General features: G+C 33.9%; 4 protein-coding genes across 8 annotated transcripts; 2 read left to right on the forward strand and 2 right to left on the reverse strand.

The window, feature by feature from the left end:
* Positions 1 to 838: 838 nt before the first annotated feature.
* Positions 839 to 5,553, forward strand: LOC108574884 (short-chain dehydrogenase/reductase family 16C member 6-like). 4 transcript variants are annotated; one of them, XM_017937538.1, is made up of 8 exons: positions 839 to 869; positions 3,721 to 3,880; positions 4,147 to 4,304; positions 4,380 to 4,557; positions 4,647 to 4,776; positions 4,854 to 4,977; positions 5,218 to 5,343; positions 5,403 to 5,552. In XM_017937538.1, the coding sequence occupies exons 2-8, from the start codon at positions 3,740 to 3,742 to the stop codon at positions 5,470 to 5,472; spliced, it is 927 nt and encodes a 308-aa protein (XP_017793027.1). In that variant the 5' UTR covers positions 839 to 869; positions 3,721 to 3,739; the 3' UTR covers positions 5,473 to 5,552. The 4 variants fall into 4 exon arrangements, with proteins under 4 accessions (XP_017793027.1, XP_017793024.1, XP_017793025.1 ...); XM_017937535.1 differs by lacking the exon at positions 839 to 869 and adding an exon at positions 939 to 1,331 and having other exon boundaries at positions 5,403 to 5,553; XM_017937536.1 differs by lacking the exon at positions 839 to 869 and adding an exon at positions 2,107 to 2,334 and having other exon boundaries at positions 5,403 to 5,551.
* Positions 5,554 to 5,718: 165 nt separating this feature from the next.
* Positions 5,719 to 7,807, reverse strand: LOC108574882 (ketohexokinase-like). 2 transcript variants are annotated; one of them, XM_017937534.1, is made up of 4 exons: positions 7,620 to 7,807; positions 6,762 to 7,358; positions 6,479 to 6,687; positions 5,719 to 5,731 (listed from the first exon to the last, which is right to left on the reverse strand). In XM_017937534.1, exons 1-4 carry the CDS (start codon positions 7,760 to 7,762, stop codon positions 5,727 to 5,729), a joined length of 954 nt encoding a protein of 317 aa, XP_017793023.1. In that variant the 5' UTR covers positions 7,763 to 7,807; the 3' UTR covers positions 5,719 to 5,726. The 2 variants fall into 2 exon arrangements, with proteins under 2 accessions (XP_017793023.1, XP_017793022.1); XM_017937533.1 differs by lacking the exon at positions 5,719 to 5,731 and having other exon boundaries at positions 6,273 to 6,687.
* A 756-nt stretch (positions 7,808 to 8,563) lies between these two features.
* LOC108574906 (symplekin) lies at positions 8,564 to 13,278 on the forward strand. The gene is given in 16 exon segments (XM_017937572.1): positions 8,564 to 8,764; positions 8,841 to 9,055; positions 9,140 to 9,373; positions 9,446 to 9,732; positions 9,800 to 10,029; positions 10,102 to 10,287; positions 10,369 to 10,811; positions 10,894 to 11,166; positions 11,238 to 11,421; positions 11,505 to 11,746; positions 11,814 to 11,992; positions 12,070 to 12,230; positions 12,336 to 12,471; positions 12,558 to 12,922; positions 13,013 to 13,090; positions 13,192 to 13,278. Coding segments are annotated over 16 exon segments (3,354 nt in total). The 5' UTR covers positions 8,564 to 8,710.
* A 1,637-nt stretch (positions 13,279 to 14,915) lies between these two features.
* On the reverse strand, positions 14,916 to 16,512 carry LOC108574944 (17-beta-hydroxysteroid dehydrogenase 13-like). The gene is made up of 7 exons (XM_017937618.1): positions 16,457 to 16,512; positions 16,089 to 16,265; positions 15,843 to 16,019; positions 15,614 to 15,763; positions 15,286 to 15,542; positions 15,092 to 15,217; positions 14,916 to 15,017 (listed from the first exon to the last, which is right to left on the reverse strand). Exons 1-7 carry the CDS (start codon positions 16,457 to 16,459, stop codon positions 14,951 to 14,953), a joined length of 957 nt encoding a protein of 318 aa, XP_017793107.1. The 5' UTR covers positions 16,460 to 16,512; the 3' UTR covers positions 14,916 to 14,950.
* Between the last annotated feature and the right edge of the window lie 1,923 nt (positions 16,513 to 18,435).

Here is an 18,435-nt window from a genome sequence, read left to right on the forward strand (position 1 = left end):
TCTGTATACTTCCACCTAGAACAAAGTTTGTGGAAAATAACAAACTTATCAATATGTTAATGACATTATCTTCGTAGTATTGAATGGAAATGTAAAAATTAAACTAGAGATCAATTCAATTATCCACTTATGTTTCCAACAGAGTTTCTTCATCAAGGTGATTGTGTTGTTCTCACAGTTTCCTCGACAAAACATTCATTATTATTCGAAACGTTCGTCAGCGGAAAAGTTCTAGCAAAAGCGGGTTCGTGAACCCTATATATTGATTTCACTATTCCTAGAGGCGATGAGGAACGGTCAATAGACTGTCGTCTTTTATGTACAATCAAGCAGTCTAACAATAGCTTTACACCGCGGTCACAGACACTTCTCTATCAGCATGGAACAGGAAAGAAAATCTTGGAACCTTGCAACCAAGACCGAATTTTATACTGTACAGTAGAAACCCGTATCTGTACCTATAGCTATATCAATTAATCGTTTCGTATGCCGTACGTGTTTCTCTGTTTACGCGAACTCAAGGAATTGAAAATTCCCGGATGTAGAACGTGCTCAAAATGAAAGGAAAACGCAAAAGTTTCTGTACAAGATGCATGAAAAGAATCTAACATGTACTTTAAACATGCTTAAACATACTTTCAACTAGTGAGTCAATGCATGATCAGATAATTAACGTCCTCGACAATTGTCTAGCAATGAAATCATCATTTGCACGGGACATGGTATAATCAGATTTGTCGAACGTAGCATTTATTTAAAAAAAAAAAATACGTCCTTTTTTCTCGAGCTTGTTTATATGCATGTGCTCAACAATATAAGCTCCAGTGGCTCTCTGCTGAAGCGTCACGGCGGTTGCAGTCTGCACGGAGGTCAGTAAAAATAACGAGCAGAAATGAATTTTCATCTGTTGGCTAGACAGACGTTGTATGTCCAGATGGAAAGTCGATAAATTGGTGCATTGACTCATTTGTGTATAGCCGTCGGAAGGAAAGGATATCAGTGAAATGGAAGTTTCAACTTGATCGGAAATATACCACTAGAAATTCTACAATTCGCAAAAGTGGAAAGAAAATAAGTATTGCGTTTCTTTATGCACGCGTTACTTTGAACCAGATCCAAATTTCGTTCACTCGCTCTTTCTTTTCCCTCTCTCCGTGTTTCTTCGTTTCCCTCCGTTATTCTTATCTGTTACATTTTATCTGTAAGACACTCGATATCGCAATTGTGGGTTCTTAATGTGATTCTTGCTCTAGTAACTCGCACAACCGCGCTTAATAAAGTCATTTGCTGATTATTGTACCAGACCGCTACATGGATGAACAGGTTTCAAGGTATGTAAATAAATATGTACCAGTATAAATATGATATAATAATCCGAAATATGGGATAGTTAGAAATTAGTGATAATGAGCGGAAAGAAAAGTGGACGCATAAACGGAATCTGTGTGGATTATTATCGAAGTTTGTAAGATAAGCGTTCGGAAGAAAACAAGTTGCACCGATGTTACACCAGTGACTCTAATCGAAGAGAAAGAAGAATCGTTCGGTGAATTATTTGTTGGTTCGTGTTTAAATCTATTTTAATCGTGTTCCTTCGATTAGCAAACGCTTGCAACGCAGAAACTGGAGATGAGGTCTCTGCACCCCGTGGCATCTTGAATATCGCTGAATAAAGAAGGAAGGGTATCGAAAGACCGTTTTGCAGGTAGATTTCAAGCAGTTAGAACCGGGCCTAGGTATGCAATGTACATATGACGGTACGAAAGTGATTGCGTAAACGACATATGAAAGCCGGTGTCGCGAACGGCTGCAGTGGGCGAAGAAGGAAGAAGTGCGAGTTGCTTCTGCAGTTTCGCGTAAGAGATGCTGCTGGCACGACAGGGAAAGTGACGCATGTGGTTGCCGTTGTATTTTTCAGACGATCCCCTGCTGTTTTTTTTTTTCTTCTCGATCCTGTCGCGCATTATCGTACGTTCTCGTCGAAGAGTAAAACTTATCGGACGTGGGTCATCGGAACTGTCGCGCATTTTCTTTTACCTTCAGCGAAAAGCAAGGCGTCATCAGTGACCCAAGCGTTCACAAAATCGGCTCACAGTCAGACTAGTGAAAAAAGAAGAGGCACCGTGTGAGTTCGCGTGTGATCTAGTGCAACTCGTTTGCTCGAATTAACGTTCCACGAACGATGGCGACGCGACGATATAAAATTCTCTGCGACTAAAAGAGGTGGTCCTGTCTTCGTGTGCATACACCGTTTATCCATTTTATCTTCGTTCTCGATAACCTTTCTCTACTGGCCAATAAACAACTTCTCAATAGAGACGTTCATCTAACAAGGTATTGGAAAAATTGCAAGCTTATACTATTTATTTAAAATCTGATTGCTACGAGGCAACGTTTCTTCCTCTATATTTCATTTTTCATTTGGTATTTCCATTGGAAATTATTGCATACTTCCGGAAGTAGCCTGAACACGACCACCCACGCTACCGGTTGCTATTCTGGCTGATATTTGCGAACATCCTATAGCCAAACGGACAGTCGACAGCGGTGCAAAGATTCTTTCTTGGTAATGGTCAGAGAGACGTTATAGCCTGACGGTTTAGTCGCGATCTGAACACGAACGGCAGCAGTTCGTAACTCCCCGTGCTTTTTTCCATCCCGATATCGATCGAACGGCATCCGTGTATCTCTTTCACGGAGGATTTTATATTCGCGTTTCTAGTTGCTCAACTTGCAGAATACCCCGACGTTTAACATTGGTAAGCTTCTTCTTCTTGTTTATCCGCACCCTTTTCTTCGATCGTGTTCTCTTCCTCATCGATACGACGCTGTAATAATTTAATATAGTAAACACATCGCGTAGAACCAGATTAAATGTATATCTGATCAACCTGTTCTCATGTTTACACCATACCAAGCGGTGTTATTGCTACTTTCCAGTTCTATATTTTTCTTCTACAACACTTTTGCGACGTTAATGTAATACTTGTACGAGGAAAATATTGAATGATTATGGAAGAATACACGATAAGTCCATTTATGAAGAACGAACGTGTGGTAATTCAAATGTTTAAATTTGAAATTCTCTCCGTTTTGTAGTTGCAATTACTTTGTAATGGTCGTTGCCTTCGTTTAAGTTCATTACGCTTCCCGTATCGTGGGAAGATTAAACGAATGCTTATTATTAAGCTCGTTAAGGTTTTGCACCAAGTACATAATCAATTTTCTCAATGCTACTTCGTGATCCAAGCTTGTGGGCTTATAAAGAAGAAAAATAACGATCAATTTTCGGTATCTTTGTAGTGACTATAAAATGCTGATTTTCCTTATTAACTTTCGTCTGGCTGGTTATAATAGTCATTTATTGTAATTCGCGGCGAGCAGATGAACGAAGAATACTGATATGATTTTATTTACTTTCTTCAATGCGAAAAGGTATGAAAGAAAGCGAACGATGAGAAGAAGCGTGCATCGCTGCAATTTCTCGGTTGTCCCCGATAAACGTATAACATTTCGCAAATGGTGAAATTGAAAGGCTGAGTTGTTGCGCACAGGTCGTGCTGGTGATTTTACATAATCGCCTTTCTTCATGTCCGATCTCGTCTGCTAATTTAATCGTACACTGATTTTTCGTAACCGTTGAAATTCTTTGTTCAAACAGTCTCAAAATACTTTTGATCTTACATCTTTGAAGTTTGGGACGAAAATGTTACCTTGCAGGGCAGTACTTCAAGAAATCATGGTCAGAGCGTACGGGGGTGTGTTGGTCCTAGCAGATGTGCTGCTTCTTCTCCTCAAGATTCTTTACTACATTGGCGAAGGAATATATAGACTACTAGTACCGGTCGAAGAAAAGAGCGTAGCTGGTGAAATTGTCCTGGTATATACTTCATGATGCTTCCAAATTTCTCACGATTTTTCAAAGAACGCGTAAAGTATTTAGGACAATATAAATGAGTGACAACGAAAAGTATAAAACAGTCATCTGGAAAAATCGAGTAGCATAACAATTACGCAATTAAGCGTAATTCAAATTGTCACGATTTACTGCATCTTTATGCATTTTATTGATTGAACTGTTTTCGAATAATCTATCCTTATTCACTGACAAAGCATTTGAATTTCTGATGCGTTTTTTTTTAACAGGTTACAGGAGCAGGCCATGGAATTGGCAAAGAGTTGGCATTAAAGTATGCCTCTCTGGGAGCTACCGTTGTCTGTTGGGACTTGAATCAACAGGGAAACGAAGAAACCGTAAATGAAATTAAACAGATAAGCGCAACAACTAAAGCATATGGTTACAAGTACGTAGAGACTCGCTATCTTACTTAATTATTATTCAAGATCATTCCACAAATTTAGCACGTTTTTTCTTTTAGATGCGACGTATCGAAGAGGGAAGAAGTGTTTAAAGTAGCTGAGAAAGTCAGGGTGGAAGTCGGGAACGTAACGATCCTAATTAACAATGCTGGCATAATGCCCTGTCGAGCTTTTCTGGATCACACACCGGAGGATATTAAACGAATATTCGACATCAACGTACTGGCACACTGTTGGGTATGGTTCTTCAAAAAATGTATCGAGTCGATCAATTTATTTTCCTTGCATTTCATTCTTCGACTAAGCAACGTTCGTTTTCGTTTTAGACTGTCCAAGCATTCTTGCCTAGCATGATTCAGAAAAATTACGGTCACATCGTCGCTCTTTCGTCGATGGCTGGATTTCTCGGCGTAGCCAATGTGGCTCCCTATTGCGCTTCAAAGTTCGCAGTAAGAGGTAAATATGTTTTTATTATTTTTCAATTAAATTTACATTCCTATTTTTTCCTCGTTTTATTTTCTTTCTTGTTGCAGGATTAATGGAGGCTTTGAATGAGGAGATTAGATCATTGAACAAGGAAAAAACTTTAAATATCAACTTCACTACAATTTATCCGTATATGGTAGACACAGGACTGTGCAAAAAGCCGAGAATCAGGTAAAAACTAATTATATTGTAATTAGGAGAATTACGTATGCAAAAATCTTTTGCATTTAATAATCACTGTATAATGTCTTCATTACTTTTTTCATCTATATTTACATGCAGACTCGATTGGATTAGAGGTAGGAACTGTAACGAAGTGAATATAACTTACGGACTAAAGACTGTGAACGTATAATAGAATGATATTTAAAAGTAAGAAACAATTAAGACGATAATTTCTGTTTTAATCAGGTTCCCAAGCATCATGGCGCTGGTTTCACCGAAAGAGGCAGTTGTTGAAATAGTTAAAGCGCAACGAAGAAACATCAGAGAATTATCCATTCCCGCATGTTGGCTCTACATTAACATTCTTTTAAGGTATGCAACGCAATAGCATAGATCTTTGATGGTTCGATGACATTTCTATGTGATTTCAGATGTGCCCCTGAGTCGTGCATGCGCAGCATAGTAGACTTCCTAGACTCTGGCCTAGAGACAGAAAGTTAATGAGTATCTAATATTCTTGTGAAAAGATATTTAAGAAAATATGTTTGTTTTACGATTCACAATGATACATACGTAAAACCATAAACGGAAAAGAATTTTTTCTTTTTTCTGTTCATATGTCTGTAATGTTAATGGTACATATAATTATTTCTAATAAACTTGTAGATAATTTTAGAATACGCGAGAAAAATTCTTAACGTACTTGTTATTTCTTCGTCATCATCAGTTTCAGGTATAGTTTTATCTGTGTGCTGTTATACTTAAGGATTTATATTTAAGGCTAATAACTGCTTGTGTAATAAGTAAAGTGCAAATGAGAAGATATTTCTCAATGTCCATGTAAATTTGTATTAGCATGTTCTTTTACTGATAACTGATAATAAATAAATGTTCAAATATATTTGTATAATTGTATAGATATAAAATCTAAATTTATTTAAATTAGCAAATATATTGATAGCATGATAACTCTGTACCTAAGAGCCACACTAACCCAAGTTCAGACTAATCCAAACAATTAAATCTTTTTTGTTTATTGTGTAACGTAAATAGCTCCCTGTGGCTCTAATAAAGTAAGGAATGAGCAGTAAAATGTTATACATAACCTAATTTTGAAAAAATGCAGTTGGCTTAGAGGCTGGCTCTAAGCTACTCTCAGAATTACTATCGATATCTAATTAAACATAATATTATAAATTTGATTTCCTAAAAATCTTTGGAATTGTTTTCAATCACTTTGTTTAATTCCGAAATAGTCTATATTCCGAAATATTTTAACATAATCTAATGCAAGATTTTCATTAACTTTTTAGTGCATTCTTAAAAATTTCACCCAACTTATTATACCCTGTTAAACCAACTTTAGCACCAGCTACTTGGCAGCCAAAAGTCATAGCTTCCTGCAGCACAGTTTGAGTAATAAATTCTGCATGACTACATTCTAAGCTTTCAATATTATAATTCTTTTTAATATTATGTTTAAATTCTACATTTTTCTGTAAGGTACTATTCATTTCATTATTTCCTAACTTCCTTGACTTAACAAATTCCAATTTTGCTTCATTTAAAAAATGCAATACTGCAGCATTGAAAGTATCCCCAGCTCCTAACGTATCCACAACCTTTTGTGGCGGAAATGCAGGAGATTGTACTGTAATATTATCTGGAGTTCGTGCCATAGCACCTCTGTCAGCCCAAGCACATATAAGGGTTGCCCTAGAAGAAAATTCATTTAATAACATGAATTTCTAAATATAAATTAAATATTCTGTTTTTATATAAATTCATACCCAGATTTGGCATCTTCGCTAATATTTTTTAATGTTTCACTCATATTATCATATCCTCTACTTTGAGCAAAATCCTTAGATATAAATGCTACATCTACATAGGGTAGTAAATCCAACAATTCCTGTTTTGGTCGTTCTAATTCTACACTAATAGTAATTGGCACTTCACTTATGTCCATTTCTTTGCTATCAGTATCTTGATTATGATGTAACATACTGTTAAAATTTTCTACGCATTGCATCATAGATAATACTTCAGACAAATTTCTGCCTTCAAAATGAATCCAGCTATAATTTCCTAGATGTAACTGTTCAAAATTCTTCAATGTTAATTCTGGTAGATTTGGGTTATGATGTAAAATGGTACGAGAACCAGAACTTAGACTTAAGATAACAGTAGAAGTTGGACACCCAATGTTTTCTACCATAGGACAATGGGAAAAATCAATATTGTTCTTTTGCATATCATTTCGCAAGAAATTTAAATGTTCTTCTGCACTTAAAGTTCCAAAAAATTCACATGAACTTCCTAATTGGGAAAGAACTGTGCAAGTGTTAGATGCATTGCCTCCTCTTTGCCATCTGTATTCTACAGATCTGTAAATGACATGGCAACAATAAATCAAATGAGGATAATCGAATTACGTGACGAATTCTACGTCAAAATTTTTGCAGACATTAAATATACAAATTTATTTATAATAAAAATGGAACTAGGCCCTTAAATTTAGTTCATTTAAATTTTAGTTCGAAACTGGATTATAAGAATAGTGTTTACATTTACATTAATATCAGCTGATCAGCATCAACACTGAACAACAATAAAACTGCGCAATCGCGTATAGAAATATCTCTCACCTCTGATCAGAATCTTCCGCAGGGTATTGCTTGCATGTCTGTACAATATCTAAACAAGTTAATCCAACGCAAAGAATTTTTTGTTGGTTCGACTCCGCTATAGAAGACGTACCAAGAATTTTTTCGTAAAAACTTGAAATCATGTCACTTAATAATACGAGCGCACAACTTACATTACGTTTCTCTCACTCAATGGATAACAGAACTCTGATCGATTAATATACATACAAAATAAAGTTTTCTGATTTTTGATAACAATTTATATGTTTTCGTTTAATCAAATAATTTTTACTTTATTATCTGTGGGATTAAAGTGATAAAAATATATATACATTGATCAAATCTACTTGACCTTTGACACTTTGGGCATGCACATATACTGATAACTTTTAAACCTGTTTATTTTTGCGTCAAAAATGATAGTGAAGAAATTTACCTACGATAGAACAAATTAATTTATGAGTATATAAACTGTATTCCTTCCTTTAAAATTTCGTTTAATAACCTAATGTATAACCTAAACGATTAAAGTTTGTCCATTCTTTTATTTACACATACACATAATTTACAATCAAATGGAATGATTGTATTGCAATATAGATTTTTGTGTCGTTGATTACGCTCGTAAAGTGACATTTTTAAAAATGTAGATTGATAAATTAGTTCTCTGTTTATATTGAAGAATCATATAAAAACAATATAGTATTAATTTTAGTGAAAGAATCATTGAAAAATGCAAAAAAACCTTAAAATTCCCGCTTCATCAATATCAGACGATTATAGCGCCTAGCGGGTAGCGAAAAATGTCAAGATGGCAACGCAATGGATTTCGTTGTAAATTGAGACAACTTTTATCGTTTATTAATTAAAATTTTAAACACGATATTCCATTAAATTATTATATCAGAAAATATACATTTTTCGTTAAATTATTAGAAGGATTATTCATTTTTCAAAGTAGGCTAAAACTATGCGAGATGTACGCGTATAAATAACTAGCATATCGAAACTTCTGCATATAATTGTCCAATAATTTCTTTTTAAATAATCTTTATTTACGTTTTATTTTACATCGTTAATTATTAGATACAATGGATCCTCGAATACATAGAAGAACAGAGCCGGAAAAAGGACCGGGCGATTTGGTCAGTGTCATAACGTAAAAGATTATCATTTCCCAGACATATTTTATGAATACAAAAAATCATTTGTAACGTATAGGGATACGAGTACATAATTATAACGATTATTAAATGAACATTTATTTTAAATCCAGGAGAAGATATCAAAGTTGCAAATATATGTAAAGTCCAAGAAATCCTAATAAACAAGGAGCCCCAATTGCTTCCATTATATTTGGATGAAGCATTACAGTTCTCCTTAGATAGAAATGCAGAAGTTAGAAAAACAGTTACAGGTTTCATAGAAGAAGCTGGGTAATGATTATTATTTGAACCTATGATATTATGTACTGCTATAATTCTTTTATTAAGTATATACCAATTATATTTTATTTACAGAGTAAAACAACCACAAGTAATTCCACGTGTAGTTCAAGTACTTTTAAGATTAGTTTCTGATGAATCATCAGCTGTTGCTAAAAGAGCTCTCAGAGCCAGTGGTAGAATATTAAGAGCTGCATTAAAATGGATATCTAGTGCCATCACAGTTACACCAGAAATGGAAGTAGCGTGGAACCAACTTAGTACCCTTAAAATTCAAATCATAAATATGATCGATAGTGATAATGATGGGTAAGACTATTTTTCAAATTTTATTCTTATATGTTTTAACTCGGTTTAAATTTCAAATTTTTTTGCACATAGAATTAGGACACAAGCTGTGAAATTTCTTGAAGGTGTTGTTTTGATACAAACATACCCAGATCCTGATACTCCAAAAAAATTAGATGATTTTTCTCTAGAAGATATTCCATTAACATTAAAAATAGCTCGTAGGCGAAAATTGGAGGAAGAAGCTAATGATGTAATGGATTTATTGATTAAATTTCATGGATCTCCGCATGTTAGTAGTGTCAATTTGATGACGTGTATGGGATCTCTGGCTTTGGTTGCTAAAACAAGACCTCAATTTATGCCAGGTGTAATACAAGGTAAAACAAACTCTTAGAAATGTAATTTAAATATATCAAATTTATAACTAAAGGTATAAATTTGCAGCTTTGCAAAGGCTACAACATGATTTACCACCCACACTATCCGATTCTCAAGTAACTAGTGTGCAGAAGCAATTGAAATTAACTTTATTAGGACTAATGAAGCACCCAGCCAGTATAGAATTTGCATCTACAATAGCTAAACAATTAACACAGCTGGGGGCAAAAGAACAGGAAATTCTTAAAGCTTATCCAAAACCGGAAGATATTCGGCGTATGAAAAAGCGTCAACAAGTATGTGTGCAATTAATTTTTGTTGCAAATATTGATAATAACTTCAATATCAGAAATTTATATAATTTTCAGGAAGCAGCTGCTTCTTCTGCCGCTAAACGTGTTAAAATCGAAACACCTTTAATCTCGGATGAACCGGAAATTGTACCTAGTCTAGTACCTCCCACAAAATTACCAGAATTGATTGAGCTTTCAGAAAGTTTTATCGCTGAAAGATTAAGCGTGGAAATTGCTACAGATTTAGTAATGGATAGCATGGTGAGTAAATTTTTATCTAAAGACCACAGGCGTTAGTATTACCTCCATTTTCTTCTTACTAAATACCATTATATTTAACAGGCATGGGTCCCGGATACAATGACAATGATTTTTCAAAGAGAATACCAGCCTACTTCGACGACTGATATAAACATTCAGCGGCAAACAATTGCTAAATTGCTAGCGACACAAATAAAACAAGCTAAAACGAAAAAGAAAAAGGAAGCTAAAGATGAAGATGCCGTGATGGAAGATTTAGTGAAAAATCCAACCATTAGTGTAGCGGAAGCAAAACGGGAACGAAAACGTGAAAAAGATAGGGAAAAAGAAAAAGAAGCAAAAGCATCATTGGAAGCTCATGAAAAATCGCTCGTAAAAGCACGAACGCGTTTAAAAGCTTTAAAGTTGTCTGAAGTTACGAAACCATTGTCAAAGGAAGTGAAAGAAAAGATGTTACTGATGGCTGTTAACCGAATTTTGCTTTCTGAGAAGACAGCTGTGTTTGGTGGCGTAGCAGCCATAAGGTAGATCAATTTATGAACTTCTTATTTATGTAAAAATATTAATCTAAATGGCAAAAATGATCTTCCTGTTATTTCTTTTTAGATCAAAAATTTTAACTACTCTAGCTGCAACATTTAATCCATATATTAAAGAAGCAGTACTACGTTATATCACTGATGATATGAGAAATCGTTTGGACTTAGCTTTAGGCTGGTTATATGAAGAATATGCATTACTTCAGGGTTTCCAAAGACGAACAACACTATGTGCAAAACCCCAAGAAGCTCCGCATCAGGCTTACAACTTTTTATTGTGTACATTAGTATCTGCAATAGATTTGGTTCAAGGCAAAGATCGTGACACATTGTTATACAGGTAATATATAGTTTTGATGAAAAGTTCAATCATAGAATAAGTAACATTAATTGTATATGCATTTTAAAAAGGTTATACTTGGAAGCTCCTTTAATCACAGAAGATGCTGTTGAGGCTTTGAAAATGGTATCCTCTGACGAAACAAGAGGATTGGCACCGTTGCAATTGTTAAAAGAAATGGTTATTCGTAGACCGACCAAACAACTGGTTTTCTTAAATGTATTGTTATGTCATACTGGTCATGAGAATAATACGGTAAGTTGTAAAACGCGTGTACCATCTACAGGTTTGAAGTACGCAAAGTGCATTGATCATTTTGCTTTTCTGTTTATGAGTAGATAAGAGAAGCTGCTATACAATTAGTTTGCCAGCTATATAGTCGACCTGAGTTAAGTAAACTTATAGAAGAGTACGCAGTTCTCTATTTAGGTTTCTTACGACTTCATACTCCACCCGAGATCGTCTTCGGGCAAGATCGTGGTAGGCCACAAGTAGAAACCCAGTGGAGTGAATCAACTACTAGAGCTTGCCTTGGATTGTATCTTGCTTTGTTGAGTGAGCACCAAGATTTGATCCATGAGTGAGTCGTCCTTTTAATGAATGTGTTTTGCTAAATATAAATTTCTACGAACGCTGTCTCCTTCCAGATTAGCAAGAGTTTATACATCAATGAGTGCAGATGTAAAACGCATGGTTCTTAGATTAGTAGAAGGACCTGTTAGATCTTTAGGAATGGGTAGTCCACAATTATTAGCACTAGTTGAAAATTGTCCTAAAGGTGCTGAAACGCTGGTTACAAGAATTATTCATATTCTTACAGAAAAATGTACGTAAATTTATAATTCGGCGCTTTATTTTTTCCTTAATGTATGTTCGATATTTAATACATTATTTTACTTTCAGCTGCACCAAGCGCAGAGTTAGTAGCACGGGTACGGGAACTTTATCAAACCAGAGTTTCAGACGTTCGATTTTTAATACCAGTCTTAAATGGTTTAACGAAAAAAGAAGTTATAGCCGCCCTTCCGAAACTTATAAAATTAAACCCTATTGTTGTTAAAGAGGTAAATACATTTTTATCAATAAACTAAATTTATGGTATATATGTTGTATATTATGTGTGTGTGCGTGCGTGCGTGCGTCACATTTTCATAGTGTTCTTTCTACAGGTATTCAATAGATTATTAGGAACTCACAATAATGAAAGCGGTGTACCTCATACGTCCCCTATAACACCAGCTGAACTGCTAATTGCCTTGCATAATGTAGATCCAAGTAAAGCAGAATTAAAAACAATTATAAAAGGTGTGATATATTAATTTATAAAATAGCCTTATAACTTGTTTCAGAATAATTCTTTGATATTCTTTTTCAATAATATTGATTTGTAGCTACGTCTCTATGTTTTGCTGAAAAACAAATATATACGCAAGAAACTGTAGCTGTTGTAATGCAACATCTTATGGAAATGACGCCGCTTCCTACGTTGCTCATGCGTACAGTAATACAAAGTTTAGCATTATATCCAAGGTTAAGTGGATTCGTTATGAATATACTTCAACGATTAATTCTCAAGCAAGTTTGGAAGCAGCCAAAAGTTTGGGAAGGTTTTGTAAAATGTTGCGAGCGCACACAACCGCAAAGTTTTGCGGTTATTTTGCAACTTCCTCCAGCGCAACTAGCTGAAGCGTTAAAAATGGCTGGCAATTTACGAGCACCTTTACTAGCACACGTTGAAGCTTTTGCCGAAAATCAGGTACTTTTAGCAATATATTTCATTGATTCTATTTCATTCTATCAATAACAAGGGAGATTTAATTAATTTGAAAACGGCATGGTATTTCAGAAAGCGCACATTCCACAGTCAATAATGGATGTTATTCAGGGTAAATCACCTTGCGACATGCATGATGAATTTGATATTGTGAGTAAAAATGCTTGTATATAAAAAGTTGATTTTTATATTATCATAAAAAAATAAATATATGAACTGATCCAAATAGTTTTTCCTCAAATTTCTTGCAGGCACCACCCGGTGATTATCCGATTGAACAAAAACCAGATATATTGGAAACTGATGTTTCAGAACCAGCTCCTCCTGGTTTAGATTAGCATAAACTCATTCCAGTGTTGGGATCTCAATCATCATCCACAGATTGTCCCAACTTTAATGAATTCACCTTATAAATGATAAATTATTTTTTGTCCATGTTCAGTAATATCTTAAGTATACAGTAATCTGAAACGTTAGATCCACATATTTATCATATCACGCAAAATGTAAATATTTTTCACTTGGAATTTATTGAAAATCCAGTTGATTTTATAACTGTGACAAGACTCTTTACAGTTCTGTTTTGTAAATAGAACTTCGCTTGCATATAAATGTATGTACATACGTTATTTTCATTACGTAGCATATTTTCGATTAACATCGATAAATGTATCTTCGATTTTATGCGATACACGATGAATGTTTTACCAACATTTCTCTCTGCATAAAAAATCAAACGAGACTATCGATAATAGTTGAAAATTCAATTTATTCACTTACATTTGATTGTTTTTATAAAATATACAAATTGTCAAACGATAAGAAGTTCAAAAAGTGACATATAATTAAAACTTTGTGTATATACTATTTACAATATCAGAAATTGAACTTAAAATGTAGTTTGCTATATATTCATATATTTTGCTACATTAAATCGTCATAATACTGACGCCATGTGTATTAGCTATTTTTGCAAAATGAACAATACTTGCGTAATAATACATCTTATTCATTTATATCACGTAAGTATAAAATTCGCTTTAATTACTATTTTATATTGAAACTATAGTCCTACCGCAATATACAAGGTGTCCCAGGTTTTAATAGCCAAATGTTGTCAGTATATTCTATGGGTCGAAATAAAAAGAAAATGTTAGACAAACATAGGTCTTTTAGAGCTTCATTAAAAAGTTATGGCGGTAATACGAAATGAAGGAAACAATAACAGACTCACGGTTACTGCAATGTAATACAGAAATAGATAATCAATATTTGCGCGATATTTAAAAGATCGCGTAATGAATTGATACAAAAAATCAACGATGCATTTACTGAAATGAAACAAAATAATAACGAAATTCGCAGAGTAATAAATTCTTTTATCTGATGTTTTCTAATGTCAATCTTGCATTGCCATAAACAGTGGAAATTTTTTAGATGGAGTATTAGTTGCTTCTTGCATAAACAGAGTAAACGTAAATATTGCTGATCTACTTCTGTATTACATCGCAATAACCGCGAGTCTGCTATTGTTCCCTTCATTTCGTAATATTGCCATAACTTCTTAACGAAGCTCTAAAAGACTTACGTTTGTATAACACTTTTTTTTTATTTCGACCCATAGAATATACTGACAACGTTTGGCTACTAAAACCTGGGACACCCTGTATAACATTTCATACGTAGCGCATGTGTCGATTTTTCATAATTCGTAATTAATCATTTTGTAGATTATTCACAATTGCATAAAATATGCATGCTACAACGTGTAAGAATCTAATGCATATATATAAGATTTGATATGAAAAACATGAAATAACAGTTGATCTTTATTGAAAGATATTTTGAAGATCTAGTTATATACAAAAATGTATGTTGATATATACATTGAAGTTCTCTTGTACAGCATTGTAAAAATATATTAATAATTTTCTTATGCAGTTCTTCGCAATGTACATTACAACTGTGTAATAAAGATAAATTCTTGTATTTGATTAAAAAAGCTAGATATCATCCAAAATCAACTCCAGTGTCTAGTAAATCACGCAACATAAACGACGCTTTTTTCGGAAGTATTCTACAATTATAAAATATTAATTTTTAGATATAATTGTTTTCTTATTTATCACTTAATAATAATATCCAGTTTACCTAAGAACATGTCCTAGGTAGAGTAAATATCCAGGTACACTGAATTCCGCATAATTTCGACGGACACCATCTAAGATTTGTTTAGCTGCTTCTGCAGCAGGCATTGTGCCAAAGTAACTCGGTATTCTGCATGAAATATAGAAAATCAGTTACCGATGAAGTATCGGTATTATCGTTTATCATTATTAACTTACCTAAAACGAATGTCTCTCGCTACTTCAGCGCCTACAATAAACGGATAAACGTGAACTAAAGTAATTATAATATTACTGTTAGTGTGTCTTAATTCAGTATGTAATGATTCAGCTAATCCTTGAACTGCAAATTGTGCAGTGGATAAAGGAACTCTGCTTCCTCCTGTGGCTGTACCTGAAAGGCCAGCCACAGATGATAAAACTACTATGTGTCCTTTGCCAGCACGTTCCATGCATGGCAAAACAGTATCCAACAACTAAGTACAAAACTTTATGTTAAAACTGATGAGTACTGCAATAAACTATACATCATACAACAAGTACCTACCCAGAAGTGACTAATAACTGTCAAATCAATTGTATGTCTTATTTCTGGTGGGTTTTGAAGTAATGCTCTAGGGCTAGGTATACTGCAGCAGTGGAAGAGCATTGTAACTTCACCTAATTCGAGCTTAATACTATTCACTGTATGAGCTACCTGTTATATTTTATAACAGATATATATTTTATAATGTACTTTTCATACTATATAAACATATCTTACAAATTATACTCACTTTATCTTTATCTGTTATATTGCAAATATACATTTTAGCTACTCCCTTCGATTTAGGTGCCAGCTGAACAGTAGCATTACAATTTTGAACATTAATATCTACACAAGCAACATTAACACCTAATTGACACAAATGAATTGCTAATTCTCTACCTATTCCACGTCCAGCACCAACAACCTAAAATGAAATGGTAATGTGTCAGATCTATCAAATTCTTCTTAAACAAAGGCTGGGTGAATTTATTACCATTGCAACTTCTCCACGAAGGTATTTCAAAGGAGGAGGTCTAAATATTCTGTATAATGCAATTACAATAGCAAAAAATATCCCAATTAAAAGTGTCACAAGATCTAATATTAGAATAAAAAGAGAATATAGTCTTAGTAGCATCTTTGGTGGTTTAAAATTTCTTCTTAAGCTCTCCTAAAATATAAACTTACTATTACTCTTAAATTATTAAATTAATTTGCAACATTTGTAAAAATAATATTTCGTCATAATGTCAGAATATTAAAATAATAATCTTTCAAACACTATACATTTAAAATAATAATTTTAACCACCATTACCTATCTTTTTTTTAATCAAACAGAAATGCTTACTGCGACACTTACCATTTCTGTGGTCAAACTAATCAGATATAGTCGTAAACACGATCGAAGGACAATTTTAATTGATTAAGCGCGTGAAAGAAAGCTTATTAAATCTAAAGATATATACTTTGTATCAAATTACGTCGTGAACTCTGTGATAACATATCATGACGTTACGTGGAAAGAGAGAGGGGAAACTGTTCAAAATTTACTTTAAACAAGTTCATATTTGTATTAAAAAGTGTTAATATAAATTTCATGATAAGTTTAAAAAAATACAAATTGTTAAACTTTGTAATACATACCACGTGCTTAAGTATACGTTTCAAAACTTTCGGCCGCCGTTGATCTTGTTGGTTTTTGTATAGTAATTTAAATAAAACGATACAGACTTTCACCACCTATTGTTAATTGAGGATAACATTAATCATTGATAAGAATAATAATAATGTAAGAAAATAATAAAAGATTTTTAACGTTTAACCTTTTAATTCCCTTAAATAGACATGCTTATTCGCACTTTATTTTGACTGTATAAAGGATACACTGTGACAATGAGCGTTTCCTTTATAATACACGTGTCACCTTCATTTAACAGAACTACTGGTAGATCCTGTAATGGTCTGCTGTAGTTGTAAGTAAATAAACATTAAAACATAAAAAAATTTTTACTATTTAGTAACTGAATACATCAACACAATATAATAAATTATACCACTATAAATTTTGTGCGATTAGCATAAATATGTTAATGTTACCAATTATTCAGTCTGATCTTAAATGAATATTGAAAATTATATTCATTTTATGCTTTTTTCATATTCGTAACTGGATAATCGATCTACAGGGTGTCCCGTAAAGAGTGCAACACCCGGAAATGGGGGGTTGCTGGGGTGACACTGACCACATTTTTCCTTGACCAACATGTTGTTTGAAGCTTCGTTTTTGAATTATTAACGAAAAACACTGGCCAATCACAGCGCGCGTAGAGCCCGCGCTCAGGGACGAATGAAGAGAGATTCACCTGCACCCTATCGCGAACGATGCGTACGCGTGACTTCTCGGTATCGAGCGCTGTCCAAAAAATTTGACTTTGCACCGTTATTTTTATAAGGCTTAGAGAAATGGTTTTTTGTTGTCATTCCGACGTTTGTATAAATTTTCGAAAAAACTGTTATTAGTCGGAATCGTAAAGAAAATAGCGAAGGTCGTTTTTACAATTTTTTTATCTGAGCTCGTAATGAAAATCTAAAAAATACGTTTTGTAGATCTATGTCAATTATACACACGCTGAAAATTTCATCGAAATCGGTGTACGGAGAAACAAGCGACAGGCATCGAAAGATGTAAGAATCTGCAGATTTATTACAGTTTTACGCCGAAAGTTATGATAGTGCGATTTTTGCAATCTTTGACCGTTTGTAACTCATAGCAACATTAATATTAATCATAGCAACAAAACATTAAGATAAAAAAAGTTGTAAAAACGACCTTCGCCATTTTCTTCGCGATTCCGACTAATTACAGTTTTTTCGAAAATTTATACAAACGTCGGAATGACAACAAAAAACCATTTCTCTAAGCCTTATAAAAATAGCGGTGCAAAGTCAAATTTTTTTGACAGCGTTTGATAACCGAGAAGTCACGCGTACGCGTTGTTCGCGATAGCGTGCGGGTGAATCTCTCTTCGTTCGTCCCTGAGCGCGGGCTCTACGCGCACTGTGATTGGCCAGTGTTTTTCGTTAATAATTCAAAAAGGAAGCTTCAAACAACATTTTGGTCAAGGAAAAATGTGGTCAGTGTCACCCCAGCAACCCCCCATTTCCGGGTGTTATACTTTTTACGAGACACCCTGTATATGTGTACAATATGACGCATTGATACATCCTGACAAAATGCGCCTTGAACATATTTGAAGTATTTTAAAGGTAGAGTTAAAAGAATAATATAAAATTGTCAAATACGTATTTTTAATTCTGATCTTTCAGGATATTGATTAT

This window comes from Habropoda laboriosa, unplaced genomic scaffold, assembly GCF_001263275.1.
Source record: "Habropoda laboriosa isolate 0110345459 unplaced genomic scaffold, ASM126327v1 scaffold210, whole genome shotgun sequence".
Taxonomy (NCBI): Eukaryota; Metazoa; Arthropoda; class Insecta; order Hymenoptera; family Apidae; genus Habropoda; species Habropoda laboriosa.